The sequence below is a fragment of the Harmonia axyridis genome, chromosome 4 (genome assembly GCF_914767665.1).
Source record: "Harmonia axyridis chromosome 4, icHarAxyr1.1, whole genome shotgun sequence".
Taxonomy (NCBI): domain Eukaryota; kingdom Metazoa; phylum Arthropoda; class Insecta; order Coleoptera; family Coccinellidae; genus Harmonia; species Harmonia axyridis.
Genome location: NC_059504.1, coordinates 34,327,066 through 34,348,743, shown reverse-complemented (window position 1 = coordinate 34,348,743; position 21,678 = coordinate 34,327,066). Strand labels below are relative to the sequence as shown.

Here is a 21,678-nt window from a genome sequence, read left to right as displayed (position 1 = left end):
ATATTATATTGACAATTGACGTGTGCAGAAATTAGATAGCATTGGAAGTCGGTGAAGAACACCATAAAACGTAAAATATAACTGAAAACTGCAATGAGTTCATTACAGCACTATTTCTAGTACTGTAATGAACTCATTAGGATACTGAAATACGGGAAATTTATTTCTCTAATTCTGTGGTTATTCCGTTCATTCTTCCACATCTTGTAGAACAAAATCGTGCGAGAATATATCAGAAGCGCACAGTTTTCATGGTTATATTTTATTATTCTATGTTGGCACTCGGAACTTTCCGCTACGGCTTTATCTGTCAATTCATCACATTGCCTTAAAGAAATCAGTTCTGCCAACCAACATTTTTCAATGCAAAAATCACTAAATTATATTTATGGAAATATTTCATTAATTTCAATGAAAATGCAATGAATTAGAGAAAATAATGTATAATACTCGTACAGAAGGCTCATTCTACCACTCGTTCATTCCAAAACTCGCCACTTCGTGGCTCGTTTTTGAATTTTGAACTCGTGGAAGAATATCAATGCCTTCTGCACTTGTATTATAAATAACTATTAATGCATTCGCTCCTTACTTGGCATAATCATCATGTATTACATTCTGAAAAGATTTCTATTGGAAAATCTGAAAAAAGAATCTAAACTTACCTATGTATGTAAGACTTTTGCAGTCATCCTGTGAGTTCCTATTAAAAATGAATTGCTTTTGATTGTGCCTGAAATATCAGAAGGCAGTCTTCTTCAGTTCTTTTCGAAGTATTATTCAAATTCGTTAAAAATTTATACATTTCGGACCAAATTTGATGTTTATGTTCTGCATGGATAACTTTTTTTGACAATAATATTTATATTTTCTTGAATCTAGGAATCTGTTGTAGGTGAGAGGAATCATTTCGTATAATTTTCAGAATGAAGTCTGAACCAGAAGGTTCACATTTGTCAAAATGGAAGTACTCCGAAGTTACTCATTTTTATTTGAATATAAAAGCTCCTAAATTTAAATTGTATAGCTGGAATGTTTAGGTATTACCAGAAAAAAATAAAAATACCTTTTGGAACGAATAATTTACTGATCCCAACGTAAAACAATGAAATAACTTATCCTATATTACCATAATGAATTTTAACGATATTTTAATTTGACTTTATCACTGATATATCCATTTAAATCTTATATCATTAAACCTTCGATAACGAAGAAAAGTTTAGAAAACCATTCATATCACATTCTTCTTCATAACGCTTTGAACTTTCACTCACGTAACTGTACAAACTTTTGATTAAACTCCACCTCTTTGCACATAATCCCAATTCCATCAATAGATGAAACATAACATCACTATGAACATCAATAGACTGGAATTCTGAATTCGAGAAGATGCCCCGAAGAATCCGTACAGCTTCTGGTTGTTTATCAAGGGTTCCTCAGTTAGGGCGATAATCTTGGTTGTGTTTCGGAATAGAGAAGCTGCAGCAGCAGTCATGTCTGATGATTGTAAGCAAGCCAACTCGAGGTATGTTATAGTTTTATTTCCAATGATCTTCTTGTCTAGCGGCAGGCGAAGTTGTACAGTTGTGCTTTCGAGCTTCACTTCGCCATCTTTTTGGTAGTATGGAGTTGGACGCTGGGTCAATTCTCGGATGAAATTTTTTTCCACCTGGAATTAAAAGAGTGATTCATTTTTGATATCCATAAGAAACTAGAGGATTATTCATTTTGTTGTTCCGAAAGCAAACCTGAATGAAAAATTAAATTAGAATAACGATCAGATGTTTATTTCAATATACACACATCGTCAAATGTCTTGACCCCCCTAGATTTCTCAAAGAATAAACAATCTATTGATGGAATTGAATGTTTTCCTCTACTTCAACTGCAATATATTTGATAGAAAATCTTCGTTTGTTACTCTCTGCTTTTTGCAGGATGAGACAAAATAGGAATAATGAGAAAAAATCTAAATTTATCGATTATTTATTCCTGATTGATAGATTTATTCCACAACTTTATCCAAATTCAATAGTCCGTATTACCACCTCTTCTTTCAATCAACTGCCCAATACGCCTAGGCATCCCACGAATCAAGTCATTAATGAAATTTTCAGGAATTTCGTCCATTCTCGCTGAAGGGCTAAATTCAATTCCTGAAAAGTTGAAGGTGGGTTTTGGCGATTGGATATTGCTCAACCTAAGTAATCCCAAAGTGCTCAATTGGATTCATATCTGGTGAGTTTGCGGGCCAGTTCATTCTCTGGATATTGCTCTATTGAAGAATGTTTTGAACCTTTCGTGTACCGTGTGGTGGAGCGTTATTATCTTGATAAATGAAGTTATTCCCAAATTTGTTGCGCAGAGAAAAAAAATGATGTTTTCTACGTAGATGGTTACAGTCATTGTTCGTTCAACGATAATAAGACGGGTACGGCCAACGAACATTACACCCCCAACACATTATTGATCCGCCATGAAAGGGCTCAACTCCCATGCGAAATTGAGTCACTCTAGTCTATCTGGACCACTACAAACCCTTTCTCGTCGACTATCACTTTGTAAACCGAATCGTAACTTGTCCGAAAAAAGTATGTTGCGCCATTGTGGTAAAACCCAGTCTTAGTGGTCTTCTGACCATTGCCGACGGGTAGCTCTAAGTCAAAGTGATAGCCCTGGAACCTGGAACTCTTAAGGGTGTTCAATACCTTGTTCATACCACTGCTATTTCAGTGCTAATTTCAGTGCATTCCAATTCCAAAGTACAGGTCGGATTCATTTCATTTTTTGAGTGAACAATGACGTGATATAGTGAACTTGAAGATCCCGTCTCGATTTCCAAAAAAAAAATCGATAGTATTCCGCAAATCGAACTTTGAAATTGAACACTTTCTTTAAATGACTATTCAGCTTCAGAGAGACTTCTCATTTCAAGTAACTCATCCACAAATGTTCAGTGATATTATGTGTTTTGAATTGGTGCAAAAATTTTTTTAAAATTGCTTGATTTGCTCTAATTGTAGATGTTTTTCATATGGAATTATGCTTTTTGGAACGCCTCCCAAAGGTTTACGCCTTTTTGCAACATGAACGCCAATAGAATCTTGGACTGTATTTTATGGCTCGAGATGAATGACACTTTTATGATTTACGAGGGTAGGGTTTCTCTGATTGGCTAAAATTGTGTACATTACTAGTTTATGACAATATTGCACTGAAGAATAGGGAAAGGTAGAAAACTTGTTATGAAATCATTGTTAGAATTAGAAACGATACTGTTCCTAAAATATATACCTATGCTAGCTGATTTTATTCGTAATGATGTCTGGAGAAGTACATTTTGAGCGCTTAGTATCATAAAGAAAATTTCAAAAGTCATAAAGAAATTAAGATGAAAAAAAGGTATCTGGATTTTTGCCGAAATATGGAAAATTATTAATATTTCAGAAATCTGACAAAAAATTCTCAAAAAAAAAAAATTCTTTTGAAAAACTCCCTATTCCCGAAACTCTATCTACAATATTTACTATTTAAATTTAACCCTGAAAATAGGCAATTCTTGATTAAGAAAATTTTATCGTGCTTTTCTTGGGAAATAGACGAAACAACGGATGTTAAATATTTTTGTCAGATGTCAGTAATTTTCCGCTTCGTTCGAGAAGGTAAAATATCCGAACGATTTTGGGGTTTTTTCGACACACAAGGATCTTTGGTTTCTTCTTGGATTAGTGTTTGAAACACTTTTATCCTTGGGCTTGGTGTATTCCCCATAGGATGGGGGGAGTTTTGTGGGCGTTACTACTTTATTTTTTCGCCTTCAGTGGTGGAATTAACTATGATCTCCCTCTTCGTTTAGCGCTAATTTTGGCCGCTTTATTTTTGATGACTCCTCTGGGTCGTAATTTAAGGCCTGTGCCAAAGTGGGGTTGGTGTGGGACTCGAATTTTTCCAAAAGTTTCTTGTTACGTCGTCTTATTTGTTTAGAAACTGTGTCAATTTTTAGATCTTTTCTGATGTCATTATTCCGGATGAACCAAGGGGCGTCTGTAATTTTTCTGAGGGTTTTGCTTTGAATTACTTCAAGTTTTGATTTATGACATTTGGCAGCTTGCCCCCAAGCAGTGGAGCAGTATAGTATCGACGGGACGATTACCATTTTGTACAACCTCAACTTGTTGTCAAGGCTGAGTGTGCTCTTTCTCGCCATCAGAGGATGTAGTTGTATATTTTTCAGCGTAGTTTTTCTTTTGATTTCTTCGATGTGATCCTTCCACGTAAGCTTACGGTCAAAGATCACACCAAGGTATTTAACTTTGTTACTCCAAGGGATTTCTTCACCATTTATTTCGAGTTGATCGCTCGGTAGAGCGGCTTTTCTGCTGAAAACGATTGCTTGCGTTTTCTTTGGATTTACTTTGATTTTCCATTTCTCCATCCACTCCAGAATTGAATCAGTCGCTGATTGGAGGTATCTTCTTCCCAGATTCAAATTTCTGGAGTGGGCAAGCACAGCGGTATCGTCAGCATAGGTGAAGATTTTCGCATTTCCGAAAACCTTTGGAATATCCGATGAATAAATATTATACAACTTCGGCGAGAGAACACCTCCTTGGGGAACCCCCGCTGTTATTGGGGTTTTAGCTGATCTGCAAGAGCCAATTTTGACTTGAAATGTCCGGGATTTGAGGTAGCTGTTAATAAGTCTTGTGACTGCTAGGGTAGTGCCAGCTTGGTTCATTTTGACAATCAGACCTTGGTGCCACACTTTATCGAACGCCTTGGATATGTCGAAAAATGCGGCCGCACTGATGTGTCTCATATTTATGTTATTGATCACGTTTTCCGTTAGTCTAAGTACTTGCTGTTCAGTCGAGTGTTCTGCTCTGAAGCCGTATTGTTCATCAGGGATGGTATTGTTGCTTTGAAGTTCTTCTTCGAGTCTTCTAAGCACAATACGTTCAGTGAGTTTCCCCATGGTGCAGAGGAGACTAATAGGACGGTGACTTTGAGGAAATAAAGGGTCTTCACCTTGTTTAGGTATTAGAATTACTATTGCATTCTTCCATGCTTCAGGGAAGTGCTGAAGGCGTAAAATGCCGTTTATTAAATTAACGATATTCTTAGTAAATTCTATGGGGCAGTTTTTCAAATGAGAATTTGTGATACCGTCTTCGCCAGGAGAGCTTCTTTTCTTGAGATACTTTATCTCTTCAAGAACTTCCTCTGCGTTGGTTGAACGGATCGTTGCGTCGGATTGTTGGCGGATGATTCTTCTTGCCTTTCTTTCAATTGATTCCTCAAAGTCAATGTCGTCGTCGGGGCTGCGGTTTGGGGAGAACTGTAATTGAAGTCTGTCTGCGAAGACATCAACTTTTTCATGGTCTGTATGAACAATACGGCCTGGTCCATGTAATGGTGGAGATCTATTTGTCTTGTTTTTGAGCCTCTTGTTCAGGTTCCACATGGGTTTGTAGTGGGCGTTGCTATCGTTGCAGTCTTCATTGATTGTTTCCAGAAATTCCTGCCAACTATCATTTTTGAACTTCTGGATCTCATATTTGACTTTGTTGGTCAAACGATTAGCTTCCCTCTTGTCCCTTGGGTCCAGAGTTCGTTGGGCTTTTCTCAGAGCTCTGTTCTTGAGTTGAATCAGCTGTTTGATTTCCGGAGGTAAGCTGTTCTTATCCGGGGAGTTTTTGATTTTTATTTTTGTCGCTTCAGAAATGGCTGCTTGAATGTCCACTGTCAGTCTTCTTGTGGCACTGTTAATTTCCATCACGGTCTTGGGCTCTTCTAGGGGTTGGGTGTTCTTGAGCAGGTCAGTGAACTTTCTCCAATTTATTTGCTTCTCCGAGTGTTGAACTGGGATGTCGTGCCAGTCTTCCAGCTCTAGAATTATCGGGTTGTGATCTGAACTCAGGACTGTCTGCGTATGTACTGTGGAAGAGTATTCTATATTATTGAGGAGAAAAACGTCCAGCACATCGGGTCTCCCTGTCCCGTAGTGCGTTGGTTGATCCGGACCAACAACCGAGTAGTTGTTGGAGGCTGCATGCGCGGCAAGAGTTCTGCCTCGTGTCGTCGTGGTCCTCGAGTTCCATAGACGGTTTTTAGCGTTAAGATCACCACCAAGGATTATTCTGTCAGATGAGGGGAATATCTGGCTCAAATCAGAAGCAAGGAGGGGTTTACTCGGAGAGTTGTAGGCGGCTATAATTGTGATGGGCCTGTTGTCGGACATCAGGATGTTCACTGCTGCGTGCTCTAGATTTACAATGTTGAAATTGGGAATCCGTTCGTGATGGATATTTTTCTTCACTAGGACAGCGACTCCACCGTTTCTTCCTGTGAGGCGGTCACTTCGGTAGATGTGGTAGTTAGGGACCGACAATGTGTTGGCTGGCTTCAGGAACGTTTCGCATAAGAGAACGACGTCAAATTTTTCTTCTGCAACGTAGTCCCTGAACTCCGGGAGCCTGTTCACGATGGAATTTGAATTCCACGCAAGCACTTTTAGAGAGTGCGGCTTCATATTTATTGAGGCTACTGGCAATCTTGGTTAATAAAGATGTGACTTGGGCCAGCATCTCCGTCATGTTTGGTTCTTTGGTTATGATCTTGTTTTCAGTCTTTTTCGGGGCCACTTTGGAACTGTAGGACACGCCCTCTACAACTTTGTTAGAGTTGAACTTCCTTTCCTGAGTTTTGGGCTTCTTTGAGTTGCCCGGGTAGTTCTTGCAGCCTCGATAATTGGCTGGGTGGGGTAGGCGGCAGTTGGCGCACACGGCAGGAGTAGTTTTTGGTTTCGGACATTCGAATGACCAGTGTTCCTCGCTACATTTCACGCATCTTGGTTTCAAGTGACATGTAGACTGAGTGTGGCCAAAGCTTTGGCATCTGAAACATTGTTTGAATGTTTGCCTTGTTCTTTGGGATTCTACTTGGATTTTGAAGAAACCTAGATGGGACAGGTTGAAAATTTCTTTACTGGCTTCGGTGCGGGGAAGTTTCACCAACATCAATGGGAAATAGTGTTTCCCGCCTTCCACTCTCCTGTATAGTTGGGTTGTTTCGAAAACTTCGAAGCCCCGTTTCTCTAATTTTTCTTTGATCGATTTCTCGGTTTCATGTCCGGGAATGCCGCGAATCACAACGCGGAGTAGCTTGTCATCAGGCAATGTATAGGAAAAATACTCCTGATCGTGTTCTTTCAGACCTGAGGTCAGTTTTCGATGGTCGTCAGCAGTCTCAGGGAAAATTTGCAACCCTTGATTGGTCTTTTTTGCAAATTTTATTTTTATTTGACGTTCGTCTGCCATCTTTTCAATTGACGGGAATGAATTAGAGTTCCTCACCTTGATTGGAGGAATTCTTGGGGGGGCTTTGGTTGGGATTGGTTTTAGTGCTTCGGTGAGGGGCACTGATTTCCTTGGCATTGGCGGAAATTCTATTTTATTCAGTCGGGGGTTACGGGGGGAACGATTTTCGGTTTGAGTCTCTGGTTGGATTACTTCCATTTCTTTATCCTCGAGGATTGAAAATCGGTTTCTTATTGAAGTCGTATTGTTCTCTTCTTTTTGGCCTCTGAATGACGAACCTTTGGGGGCGTGGTTGTTTTGGGTGTTCCTCTGGGTGGGGGTTGCTGATGTGCTGCCATCTTTACCGGTTTCGCTGTTGGGGGCGTGGTCAATTTGAGAGTCTTCATCGTCTGAGACCATGGAGACGTCATCAAGTTTTTCGTTGACTTCAAGGTCTGAAAGGATTTCAAACCTGTTTTTTGTCTGAATTGGGGAATTCTCATTAGATTTTGGGAGTGTTTTCTGCCTTTTCGATTTCCTTGACCTCCTTTCGGGAGTTTCACCCGTTGGGATACCTAATTTTTCGCCTAATCTGATAAATAATGTTCTCAAAATTTTTTCGTCGGAAGCAAAGTAGTCCAAAATTGTCTCTACTTGATCTGCTGTCGGCTTGACCGGGGAATTACTCGTCGTCGCATCCATGACTGTCTCACTCGCGTTAGAGACGGTGGAATAGATCAGGGTTCTGATCGAACCCGCTCCTAAGAGCGTTTTTCAATGGGCCTGTTTGCTTTACAACAATCACACTTGAACAACACAGTACACTGAAATTACAACATACACAATCACAAAAAATAACTCACCAGTGGGCTGGGAAATCACTACTCACTGCTGACACGTCTTACTCTGTCGACTAATCTCACTCGACACTCACTCACTAATGTCTCCTGGGGTTTTTTTCGAATGATATTTTCAATACCTTGTTGGACAATTTTAAAGATTTCAATTTAGCGACTAAATTAGTAGGTCAAACATATGACGGGGCAGCTGTGATGGCGGGGGAAATTAATGGGTTACAAGCGCGAATAAAAACAATTGCTCCTCAAGCACTATTCACGCACTGTTATGCACATAAATTGAATTTAGTGTTACAAGATTCGACCAAGAAAATCAATGAGTGTCGCGTGTTTTTTTCGAATCTTTCAGGATTTTCGTCGTTTTTCACTAAATCAAGTAAACGCACTAATATTCTAGAGGAAATTTGCAAAAAAAGATTACCCTCTAGCTCGGAAACTCGTTGGAATTTCAAATCTCGCGCTGTAAAAACAATATTCGATAAGAGAGAAGAATTAATTGAAGTTTTTCATCATATCAGCGACAATTTAGATGAATGGGATGATATTACAATACGTGAAGCTACCGGTCTGAAGAAAATGTTGAATGATTTCGAATTTTTGTTCATTCTCCACTCTTTTAATTTGATTTTTACATACACAGATCCCGTTTTTTCTATAATCCAGCATAAGTTATCAGATATAACTTATTGCAACGCCAGAATCACTTCTTTATTATTGACTCTGAAAAAATTTCGCACAGAAGATGAGTATTTCATTCGCTTATATTCAGAAGTAGAAAAACTCCCAGAAGTAATGCCACCGAGTGCTAGACGTCGAAAACGTAAAATAGATTCCGAAATTCAGCTCACGGATAATTCCTCAATGAAACGGCTTTTTTGTGAAATTCTGGATTTAATTATAAGTCAAATTGAAATAAGGTTTAAAAACATTTCATCACTTCATTTTTTGGAACTAATGAATTTTAATAAATTTGATATATATGTTCGTAATTTTACGGAGTGTGGCCGACCCACATCTCGAGGGCACGAGCCGTCACTGGTCAAATGTCAAATAATCATTTTGAATTTCAGTAAAATATCAGAAATTCTCATCCAAATAAACAAACCGACAACAATAACCTAATAAATCACATGTCTTATATTCCTATACCCACTTTTGTGGTCTCCAAAGGCGCATAAAATGAGAACTCAAAAGCTTCTCGAATTTTTCATTCTAGAAATCTCAATATGCACTATTTATGATTTTCTCTGTGAAATCATACACTCAGAGATAATCATATATTTTTTTCTATTATCCATATTCGATATACGTCCATGACAGTGGTTCATTGTCATTTCTGTATTCACAATATTTACAGTAATTATATTATTTAGTAATATATAACTAAACAAATATAACAAATTTTCCTTCTTTTGAAGAAGTTTTCCAAAGAATTTTGCTTACTCATAATAAGATTGTGATATATAAGGTTGTTACATATAATGGATATTCCTTCTGGGGGGTATATATCCCCCTTATCCCTCCCCTAGGATACGCCACTGTATCTTAACTGAACTGAATTTCTAAAGTTTACAGAAACACAAATTTACTCTTTGCTGGGCTTCATCGAGAGTTGAGATTTTATTAGGGGCAATAAATACCAAACAGGCGGTTCTTCAACTTGAATGGGTGTGCCAGGTACAAATCTACCAAAAATTTTCGGGTAGCTCCATCTAGCGGAATTGCAGTTTCAGCGCAAAGTAGTCTACAACCTTAAAGGTCTACTTGCCCTTGAATTTGAGGAATGCAACCGTCCTTTTATGGTACTGGTTGAGATTACCTGTCTAGAGGTCCTCAAAAAATGACTTCGAAAGGCTGTTACAAATAACATTCGATTCCTTCTAGTGAAATTTGCGATATAATGTTCTTCCCTTGTAGATGTTACTCTGGGTCGACCAGGCAGCAGTCTCCGGGCAACGCTGCCTTTTTGAAGTCTGTGGAAACTTTATGCAATCTGGTGGTTCGACAAAGCTTCTTGATGTAAGGCTACTATTTTTGCCCGGTCAAACTGGGAAATTGTCCAGGCATTTTCCATGGAATATTCTCAATATTACAACTCTCGTTATTCGTTGAACACTGATAAACTGTACAGTAAAACTGTAAAAAGTATAGGCCAATCACTCAACCACGCCAAATTGCACAAAATATAAAGACTTTTTGTGGATGTATTGGTCTCATAACAAGAGGATTTTCACTACCACATATTCGACATATTTCTTGTTTACATAGCTACCGAGTGAAAAGTATGTTGGACGGTTATGTCGATCATAATATGAATGTAATGCACGAAGGTACTCACTACAGAATGACAATTTTCCTCAGATTGACAGCAAATATTGATTTTGCAGACAGATATCAATCAAAGTATTACTTTTTCTGTCTAGGCAGCAAAGTGATCATTCTCAATAGTAATAAAACATTCGGCGTTTTCTGACAATCAATATTTTCTGCCATCTCCCTTATTTCTAAAAGAGTATTTTCATTATTATCATTTGAACTGGGGTCGTTTATTTCGGTAAGCCTTCCGGGAACTGCGACCATGCAGATCTTTTGTTCACTTCTAGAAGAGTAAGTACTTCTGACTCGCTATCAATGTCCATAATATGAATTTATCCGATTTTGTCAAAAAAACTGTCAAATATTCCATAAGTTATCAAATTATAATTATTATGGACATATACATTTTCGTAAGTAATTGCACAAGTGCATCAAAATTACCGATAATTTTGCATGACAGCGTGTTGTCATAAAAACTGCATGAGTTCATTTTCATTTTTGGAGAAAGAGCCCGACACCGAAGGTGGAGGGCTCTTTCTCCAAAAATGAAAATGACCGAATGCAGTTTTTCAAGGAAAACACGCTGGAATGCGAAATTATCAGGTCATTTTGATGCACGAGTGCAATTCGGGGGAATATTTCCCGAATAAACTGTTACATCACTTGTCAAACTGATGTAGAATGGAATTGCCATAGATTCGAACTGTGTAAGATGCATAGAAACTATGCATCTATGAACAGAACAATTATCGCAGTGCAGTTTCGCTTCCTACAATGCAATTATCGCTGTAATTTTCGATAATTGTTCTCCAGATACATAGCATTTTTGACAGGAGGGAAATATTCATAGTAACTAACCATTCCAACAATTGACATTTCTATCAAATTTCGTTTCAGTTTATCACTACAGGAAAAATAGAAAGATTGTGAGAATTGTTATAATTTGCAAAAACAATATGCTACATATATCATTATAAAAAATCGGAGGAACTATTTTTTTTCGGCAACCGTCCGGGAAGTGCTCACTTCCCGGACGCTTTTTCTCTGAGAAAGTAGCATTTCCCGGCCTAGTCCGGAAAGTACGTACTTCCCGGACTAGGCCGGAAAAAAATCATAGAATCCATAGAAACCGAGATAACGGCTGACAGTTCATATGAAATTAGTTGTCAAAAATTTGCATGTTTTTTTATCGCAATCGCAATAAAATATGGAAAGCAGCAGCGATAGTGTTATTTTACATGGTTGCCGAAAAAATATTGTACGCAACACGCCCGAAAATGTTTTTTTTTGGACTCACAGACTTCCGAATTTTGTCTATTCGTCCAAAAAAACCCTATTTTCCGGACTTGTTACGTAAATTACTATTGTTCAACTCGGCAGCAAAGTAGATTAACTGCTTGAATATGAACTATCAACCGCAGCAGTCAATATACTACTTTGCCGCCTAGTAAAGCAAATAACTGTTATAGTAAGTTTTCACAATTCTCACAAGTTCAGCAGTTGATAAACGATTCATATTGTTAAATGGCTAACATTGAACTAAACATGACGTTCAGATGACAGTTCTGTTTGACATATTATGTCATTGAAACAGTCTGTGAAATCCGAACCACGACATGGATAACCCAGAATCATTAGAAGTGAACATAAAACTCACAATCAATTTTTGACTTACTGGTTTATTGTTCAGGTACCAAGAAATGATCGGCTTGGGATCTCCCAAACCTGATGTGCAGGAGCCCTCCAGATAGTCTCCAACTACGTATCTATCTTTCATGCCTTCTATTGTGGGGTTGTTCCTCGGAATTACTGAAAAAAAAATATAGAGTTTATTTTCGATCAGACATAACATAAGTTTTTTGGGGGATCAATTTGAATGAAGGAATTCGAAAACGGCATCAGCTGTTATATATGTGGAAAAAATATCATGATCGAAATAATATTCTGTAATTATCAAATTCAATTTATACGAATAACAAAGAAAAAATGCTGAAAGTGTTCAATCTATATTGGCGAGGCGTTTTCGTATTTCGAAGTTGCTCCCTCTCTCTGAATATTGCAATGTATTACCCTATGTCCTACGTGAGCGACTAATGTTACGACGCGAGCGACGCCAATTTTATGTACTACGCGAGCGAAGTGAGCAGCGCGACTTTTTTTGTCCTACGTTGAAATCTACAAACGCGACACGACGCGACATAAATATAGTAGGGTTGGGATTGTGCATTGCGGAAGATCAGTCCGTTGTCATACGCTTGTAGAGAAACAGTTATAATGAGGTGGTCAAGAAAACGTAAATTATTCATATGTGAAAATGTGGCTTTGAAAATGCTAATTGTAAGACGCAGAAAAATGGGAAGATAGAGAAATCCAACAAATAAAATTTTTTTGGAACGAATGAATTTTGGAGAGTTTCACCACTTATATAAACAATTTAGGACTTCCACAGTTATCGTAGATTGCTTCCTACAACATTTGACTATATAGAAACAGTAAAAAAAAATCTAAGAAATACGTTAACCTTTACTGAATTGAAATATTTTTTTCAATCTGCATGGATACATATTACATATAAATAAGATTTATTTATTATTACTCATTGATATATTAACCTCAACTATATTTATTTCCTTCAAATGGATATTTCTTCAGCATCATTAATATAAGTTATGCGTAAATAAATGAAGTGGAATAATAAATGATGATTATTGGTGGAATTTCAAATAAATTATTTATTTCCATGAAACTAATATTTGTTTGACCATAGATCCAATAAATGATTCATTAACTATAATGTATTTTCGATAATATCAAATAAACACTTCTCTCAGTGTATATAACACTATAGTTAATTCGTCAATCTTACTTGTTTCACCCAGTTCATCGGCAATTCTACTCCATTCTCTATCCACCAACAGTCGATTATGATATCTTTTATCAGTCTTGTCCCAGAGTATACTGGAATTTCTAGCAGCCAGTATTAAAACTTCGTTTAAATCATTCATTGTAGAGCGGTCATCATCAAGAACTACTGAAGTTCGCGCGAATTCCACTTGGAAATATCAAATAATTTGATCGCCGACAGAGCGCGAAACAGTTTTACGACCGATACGACTGCACGTAGGACAGCGCTATTATATTCCAAGGTTTGATATATCGCGTTTGGTCGCGTCGCTCTAATCGCTCGCATTAATTCGCTCACGTAGGACACAGCGTTAGTTCCGGAAGCACTAATGGAATCATCAGTAAGGTATTCAGTGTTCATTGCCTTTTACTCTTTCAAATTCATAATGGACTTTGCCGAAGAACGGTTGGGTTTCATCCCAATGATTCGATCTTCCGAGGGATGTACAACGCACGATGCCATCTCTAGGGCGTCAGTCTAGGGCAAAGAGTCATTACTATGAAATAACCAAAAGATAGAAAAAATTATACGTATGGGGTTGATTTGCATAGCATGCTAGACTTCGCCCTGTATGTCATGATTGCCAAACATATTTTAATCCTGCTTTTCTGAATAAAGACGTATTTTTTCATTTATGGTTTATTAAGCAGATCATCGAATTAGAAGCGAAGATGTCGCGAGTACGTGGTATAAGTTGCTTCCGTTGTTTAAATAAAATTGATCGATATGACGATACAATTTTGTGCCAGAAATGTGAAAATAGTTTTCATATCAAATGTGTGAATATTTCTATCGAAGTATTCAATGAAATGCGTGAAAATGGATCTGGTGGAAGTTGGATCTGTGAAAAATGTTCACTGCCAAGTAATTCGAGTTCTTCCTTCACTGATGACCGGGAGGAAATTGGGAAAGCAAAAAATCCGATTGAGAATGCTGTTCTGGAGGCTTTGGAAAGAATAGTTTCTCCCTTGTATTCCGAAATTGTTGAGTTGAAAAGTTTGATTATTTCTCAAAATAAACAAATAAACGATCTTATCGAGGAAATCCACATATTAAAGGAATATAAAAACAATTATCTGGTAAATGAAACATCTGAAGGGAATACCGTCAACGATTCGAATGAACACCGTACGGATTATTCTATAGACCGAGTATCTCCAGTGATCCCACCTACAGCACGGGAAACTTCTGACGTTCCTGAGTCAACCGATGACTCGAGAAAAGATTCTATAGACCGAGTATCTCCAATGATCCAACCTACAGAGCGGGTAACTTCTTACGTTCCTGTATCGGCCGGACCAATGCCGGTCGTACACGTCGATGGGGGACTGGAGTCAACTCAGGCTTCTTCTGGTGCAGGAGATTGGAAGATCGTCAATTATGGAAGGAAATCTAATTCTAAAATAAAAAGTAAGGAGAGAACTGCTGCTAAAACAGAACTGAAAGATCGAACATCAAAAAAATTGAACAAACCAATTATTGGCTCCTTGAATTCGAGTGCACTTGTAGGTGTTCCGAAGAGGAGATTGTCCCATATTCATGTCTCCCGGCTGAGTCCCTCAACGACAGTTGAGGACTTGATAAAATTTTTCAATAATGGTATTCCTGATCTGTCGTGTGAAAAATTGAATTCTAAACAGCCCGAAATTTATGCATCATTCAAGCTATCATTTCCAGCTGAATTCCTAACACAGATTATGGCACCATCCTTTTGGCCGGAGGGTATCATGGTGAACAATTTTTTCGTCGATCCAACCAAACAGCAGTTAAAATTTACGAAAAACAATGTTAAATCTGGCCTTAGTGTTAGTACAAATCTGAAGATCATCCAAATAAATGCCCAAAGCATTGCTAATAAAGTGGCTCGTCTTGAGGTCTTTGTTGATTCTATTCGGCCGGATTGTGTGAGTTTAGTGGAGCATTGGTGTTCGAGTGAGAGGATAGGTTTTATGGCTCCGGTTGGATATCGAATTGCTGCCCATTACTGCAGGCCCAATCGAGAGCATGGTGGAAGTTCTTTGTTTGTACGATCCAGTCTCCAGATGCTACCCCTAAATGTGGACAGATTCTCCATCGAAATGCATTGCGAAGTGTGCGGAATCAAGATAAGATCTGGTGAGCTCCTCTTCATTGTGCTCAGTGTATATAGACCACCTTCAGGTGACTACCATTTATTTCTGAAAACTATAGAGTATGTTCTAAATTACTGTGCTACTATCTCTGATGTTATCTTTCTTTGTGGCGATCTGAATGTAGATTATCTTGTTGATGATACCAGGAAGAAGCTCTTGAAAGATTTGTTTTTAAGCTTTAATTTAAATGTAGAATCTCTTGAGCCCACAAGGGTATTTACTGATAAATGGGGTAATACATCGTCCACTAAGGTGGACTACATTGTTAATAATTCTTTACAGGGAAATGTCTGTGTAGATGTCAGGGAATCGTTTATCAGTGACCACAGAGCTGTGATTCTTGACTATTGCTCACAAAGCGGGTTCGACCTTGATAATGACTGTGCCAGGGTCTCCAGATGTGTCTCGCCGGACAACCTAGAGTACCTTTCTTTGCTTGTTGGGCAGGCAGATTTTGGGATCATATATGGTCACCAATCGATTGACACTAAGTTTGAACATTTTGTTTATATACTTAAAACGCTTATTGACTTAGCTTGTCCTTTAAGGAGGAATCATTATTCAGTTTGTAAGAGACCCACATGGATAAATCTCGATGTTCTGGAGGCCAGGGAGCGCCTGAAAAACCTTCACTGGCTCACTAAAAATTTGAGAACATCAGATTCGAGAGAAGTCTACAAAACTGCAAAATCCGAATATTCCCAGTTAATAAGAAGAACTAAATCGAATTTTTACAAAAACATCATTCTCACATCCGAGAATTTAAACAAAACTGTTTGGCATATGGTTGGTCATGAGCTTGGAAGAGATAGTGGAAAAATCAAATCTTTATCCATCATTCAGAATGGAGAACGCGTTTCGTGCCCAAAGCTTCTGGCAGAAGCATTTGGAAAATATTTCACAGAAGTTAATAAACAGTCCATTCTTGACTTCTACGGGAACGATATCTCGAAAAATTGTACCACTCAGAAATTGCTCAACTGTAGCTTTTATTTCTTTCCGGTGACAGCGGATGAGGTACTGTCAATTATAAGAAGTCTCAAGAACAGCAAAAGCCCAGGGCTAGATTATATCTCGGCGAGAATTCTCAAATCAGTGGAGCATTCCATCTCGGAACATGTGGCACATCTTATAAATTCGTCTGTGTCGGCTGGAATATTCCCATCTATACTGAAGCAGGCCAAGGTCATTCCTGTACACAAGAAAAACGCCGAGGACAACATTGCTAACTATCGACCTATATCCATTTTGAGTCAATTATCGAAAGTTTTTGAAAGAATAATGCACCATCGTATGAGTGAATTCCTGTCTAGATTTGCAGTGCTGTCTGGGAGACAACATGGCTTTAGAGTTGGTAGGTCCACCCAGACGGCATGCACTGAATTCGTAGAATTTGTGTACGGTAGTCTGGATGGGGGTGCTCATGTCGCGGGGATCTTTTTTGATCTTTCACGTGCGTTCGACTGTCTTCAACATAAATTCATCGCTGATAAATTATACCAAATAGGTTTTAGAGGCTGGATTGGATTCTGAGCTACCTCTCTAATCGTTCCATATATGTCCATGTAGGGGAACACGTTTCTACCGAGTATGAGAACAATCTTGGTGTCCCTCAGGGATCAATTCTTGGGCCACTTATTTTTATTCTATTCATGAATGACTTGCCTGAATATCTTGTTGAATATCTTGTAGAGTGCATTCTGATTCTCTTCGCGGATGACACCTCTTTTGCTATCAAGGCTAATAGCCTAATCGAATTAATATCTAAATGTGAGATGGTGATCCATCTCTTCAATAGGTGGTGCAGAACTAATTCACTCATCATGAATGTGGATAAGACTCAAGTGATCCGATTTCGCTTACGGGATTCGTCATCAGTTTCGCCGTTGGTTCTCAGTACTCAGGGGGGAGCTCTGAGATCTCTCGAATGCATCAGATTCCTTGGGTTGTATGTAGACGAGTTTCTGAGATGGAATTTCCATATTGAACATCTAGCAAAAAAATTGAACCGGTCTTTTTACGCCATTCATCGTCTAAAACACTCACTACCCTTGGATGCATTAATAAATATATACTACGGTATGGTAAACTGTCACCTCTGTTATAATATAGTTTTATGGGGAGGGTCTTCTGGTAGCGACCGAGTTTTCATTGCCCAGAAGAAGATCATAAGATTAATTTTCAATCTGCGTCCTCAAGAGTCCTGTAGACCGACATTTAAGAATTTTGGAATACTGACATTTCCATCTCTTTACATCTTGAACTGTCTCCTGCATGTAAAATGTAACATCAATAACCTTATGAAATGTTCTGACTTTCACGAATATCAGACAAGACATAGTAGCATCGTCTGCATACCACGACATAACACAAGCAAATATGAGACCTCCCCTACTTTTGCAGGAATCAAGTTTTACAATCATCTTCCGAACGAGCTGAAATCGCTAGATATCAAAACTTTCAAAAAAAAGATCAGATGTATATTAGCTGATAAATGCTTTTACAGCACTCAGGAGTTTCTTTCTGACTCATTGATTTAATCCTTTATATTGTTTCTTGTAATGTCAAATTTTGCATCTCAAAGTTTGTAACTATGCTATTTTTTTTCCTGATGTTGACTTGTCCTATACATTATTCTGTGTCTTAGGGATCAATAAAGAATTGAATTGAATTGAATTGAATCACTAAATGTTGATTTTGATATTGTTTATTAATTGAAGGAGGACATTTTTGTCAATACAAAATGATTTGAGTAAAAATGTTTCCCTCAACTAAAATACCTGCTATTTTTTTATGGTAATCATACAAAGAAATTCGTTGACTTATTATTTATGGAATATGATCACAAAATAATCAAATTAATATATAAATGGAACGTTCCAATGAAGAAAATAAATGTACAGCAGATGCTACACTTAGGCACTTGATCATCACAAATGTAACGTGTAATTCTTTTCCACTGATTTTCCGAACAATCAACACACTTTTTTGAATAGGCCCTTTGATGTTCGACAAACAGCTCAATTTCTTGACGTAATTTATTCTAAATAGACTCTCTTTTGAGAGAGGCCCTGAAAAAGGGTTCAAAAGATCAGCATTCTTTTGAATTCTGTTGGATTCATCCCAATATTGAAGAAAATTGATTTTAATCTGAAAAAATTAACCGAATCAAAAATTGAAGTCTTGTAAAATCATATTCTCAAGGAGATATAAATATAAATTATAAATATGAATTTGTTAATTCTGAAATTTATCTCAGGATCAAGTCAGTATTATTTTGGGAGGTGATAATTAACCATACAACTCCCTAAAATGACATCCTTGACTTCGCTCAAGGAACATGCTTATCGATATTTTTAATGAATTCATTCTGATTAGTTTCTTTCCAGTGGATATACCTGAAGTCAATAAAAATTTCATATCGAAGGGATAACTTCCGCAGATTTTAATTATGTGAATATTGGAGTGGATGTAATTAATTGTTAACCTTAGTGTAATTAAATAGAATTTCACTAATAAGTTTTCTCTAAAATCAGTAATTCTCATCGTATAATTTGCATCAGAGTGGTTGCCGAGAAAACTCTTGAGTCTTTCAACTTCTTGAGTTTAAAACACAAGAGGAGTAAAATTAATCATTCATTGATGGAATCTAGCAGTGAACCTTTCAATAAGAATTGAATATTCTCTTTTTCTGAGAAACTAACAAGAGTACTACTCATTTTTGGCCACATTCTTTTGTTTTCCAGTTATAAGCGAAAATTGGAAAAATGGCGATATCGAAAAAAAGTTATATATATCTCCGCTAATATTGATGATAGAGCTTTTTTACGTAGAATCCAGTGGAGTGCTCGATTTTTTAACAGGATTTTCAATTACAATTCTATGACCCAAAGTTATATTCTTTCAAATGGAAACACTTGATTTCTATGCCATTTTTTGAGAGCACAATTTTTCCTGATTCCAAAATTATATATCATTGTATTGGTTGAATCAATATGAATAAAAGAAAATGGTCAAAATCCCTCTTTTCATCTAAGACTTTCAATATTTCTATGGTAGGTATCAATTGTTGATGAGCACAGAAAAATTTAATATCGTATAATTACCACAGTTGCCTTCTATAGTCTTTTCATTTTCATGCTTTTTACTTACTTTATTTTAAGGCTCATTTTCACGATGAAAGTGACGATCACGATAAAGTGATAGTGACAGTAATTTCCGCAACAACTTTCATCATGTAAATTACTCGATAGTTACCTACTACCGAGAGTGCTGTCGCACTATAATCGCTCTATTTTTCTGTCCTCATCAACAGATGAAACCATAGAAATATTGAGACTCTTAGATGAAAAGAGGGGTTTTTGACCATTTTTTATTATTCATATTGATACAAACCATACAACGTTATATATTTTTGAAATGAGGAAAAATTAAGTTTTAAAAAATGACACAAAAATCTAGTGTTCCCATTTGAAAAAACATTACTTTGTAAATTGAAATCCTGTTGAAATAACGAGCACGCCACTGGATTTTACGTAGAAAAGTGCCTCTATAATATTTTAATTCCAAAGTTCTTGCATCAATTGTAGTGGAGATAAATTTTTTTCAATATCGCCATTTTTCCAATTTTCGCTTAGGTATAACTCGAAAACAAAAGAAGGTAGCCAAAAATGAGTAGTACTCTCGTTAGTTTCTCAGAGAAAGAGAACGAGAATGGGGTATCAGATTTTGTCTTTCTCCTCTTGTTTAAAAGTTGTAGTGCTAAAACATCGAAATTTGCCCACACTGTACAAATGTCCTTATTCAAAACAATATTTTTTTATTGAATGATATTTTTCTACCCAAAAACACCTTCAATCCCTTCTGAATACAAGATACTGTATAATATATATCAAACATTTTACTCAGAATGTATACATGCGCTTCGCGACGGTGGAATAACTAGAAATCCAATTACCCTGTAGCTGAAACGTGCAAAAAAAAACTCGTAATGTAATAAACTAGAGAACAAACAGTGTTACTGCCATTTAACTAAAGGTCCTGGGTATAGGGGTACGCTGGAACGATTCCGACAACGACCCAAGATCTCCGAGTCTGTGCAACGCTAGTCCCAAGAAGCAAACATCATCACAATTGCAGATGATTTCAGTGTTCGGGTCCCTATAACTTAATCCAATTCCAGACAGGGCAATGTAGGATGCACGCTTCGGAAATTTTACGTGGTGAACACCCACCCCAAATGAAATAATTCAAGCCGATGAATATATAGGGTTGAGGAAAACTGCTGAACCCTGAGAACGAATTATAATTCATGATTTATTATTTCGTTATTCAGTGGTTCCCTTAGAAAGCGGGATATATTCATTGACTGTGCTTTCTCACATCCTCAGACACTTGGCGTGTGATACATCAGCGAAAATGTTTTCCGTTTCATTGGTAATGCTCGCCTCCGGATATGTCATTGTTGATAAAGATAACAGATATTTATGGTCAGGAAACAAATTCCTGTGAATTCTTTTTGTGGCGCTTCACGAGGTTTTTAGGGAGGAATAAAATTGAATAGATGTTCGATACCCTTGAGCTATTTAGATAAAGGGTGTTCCGGAGCAGTTTCCGGCTGTTTATTGTTTATATTTCTCGTAATGCATTCCGTTAGGTATTCGTGTTATCAACAGCGTTCGGAATAACAACAAAAAACCGTGATGTGTCAATTTGCTACATATTTGTTATATCATCTCTATAATAATCGCTTTATACAAAAATACAAGTTATTTTCATTATAATATTTCTATCGATTCTTTTAATTCAGATAAATATCCTTGAAGTGACAATTCAAAACGAAGGGTTATAAAGATAAAAATTAGAAATTGTTGATGGCATGAGCTGGCATTATTTCCGTGAAAGATGACAATATTTATGAAATCAAATAAATTAATTTTATGAAGTTCCTAGTTTATTCATGATGAAAGATATGATAAATTAAGAAACTTCCAAGAAGACTTCAGAAAACCTTGAAAGGAACAGGAAAAGTTTATAAAACGTATGAAGTCGGAAACATTTCGAATATCTTTATTCTGAACCTACTTACTATACAGGATGTTCCTGAATTAAAGGAACAAAATGAGACATTCCTTGCTAAAAAAAAATCCTATCAACATGGGCCC

At 37.2% G+C, this 21,678-nt stretch overlaps 1 protein-coding gene across 2 annotated transcripts in view; it reads right to left on the bottom strand.

Annotated features, from left to right (window-relative positions):
• Nucleotides 1–1,067: 1,067 nt before the first annotated feature.
• The window catches only part of LOC123677728, an 81,787-nt gene continuing 61,176 nt past the window's right edge, over nucleotides 1,068–21,678 (bottom strand). For both annotated transcript variants that reach the window (XM_045614418.1, XM_045614417.1), the window contains exons 4-5: nucleotides 12,153–12,286; nucleotides 1,068–1,675 (exon numbers count right to left, since the gene is read on the bottom strand). In XM_045614418.1, coding sequence (XP_045470374.1) covers nucleotides 1,334–1,675; nucleotides 12,153–12,286 — 476 coding nt within the window. In that variant the 3' untranslated portion in view covers nucleotides 1,068–1,333. The remainder of the gene's footprint in view (nucleotides 1,676–12,152; nucleotides 12,287–21,678) is intronic.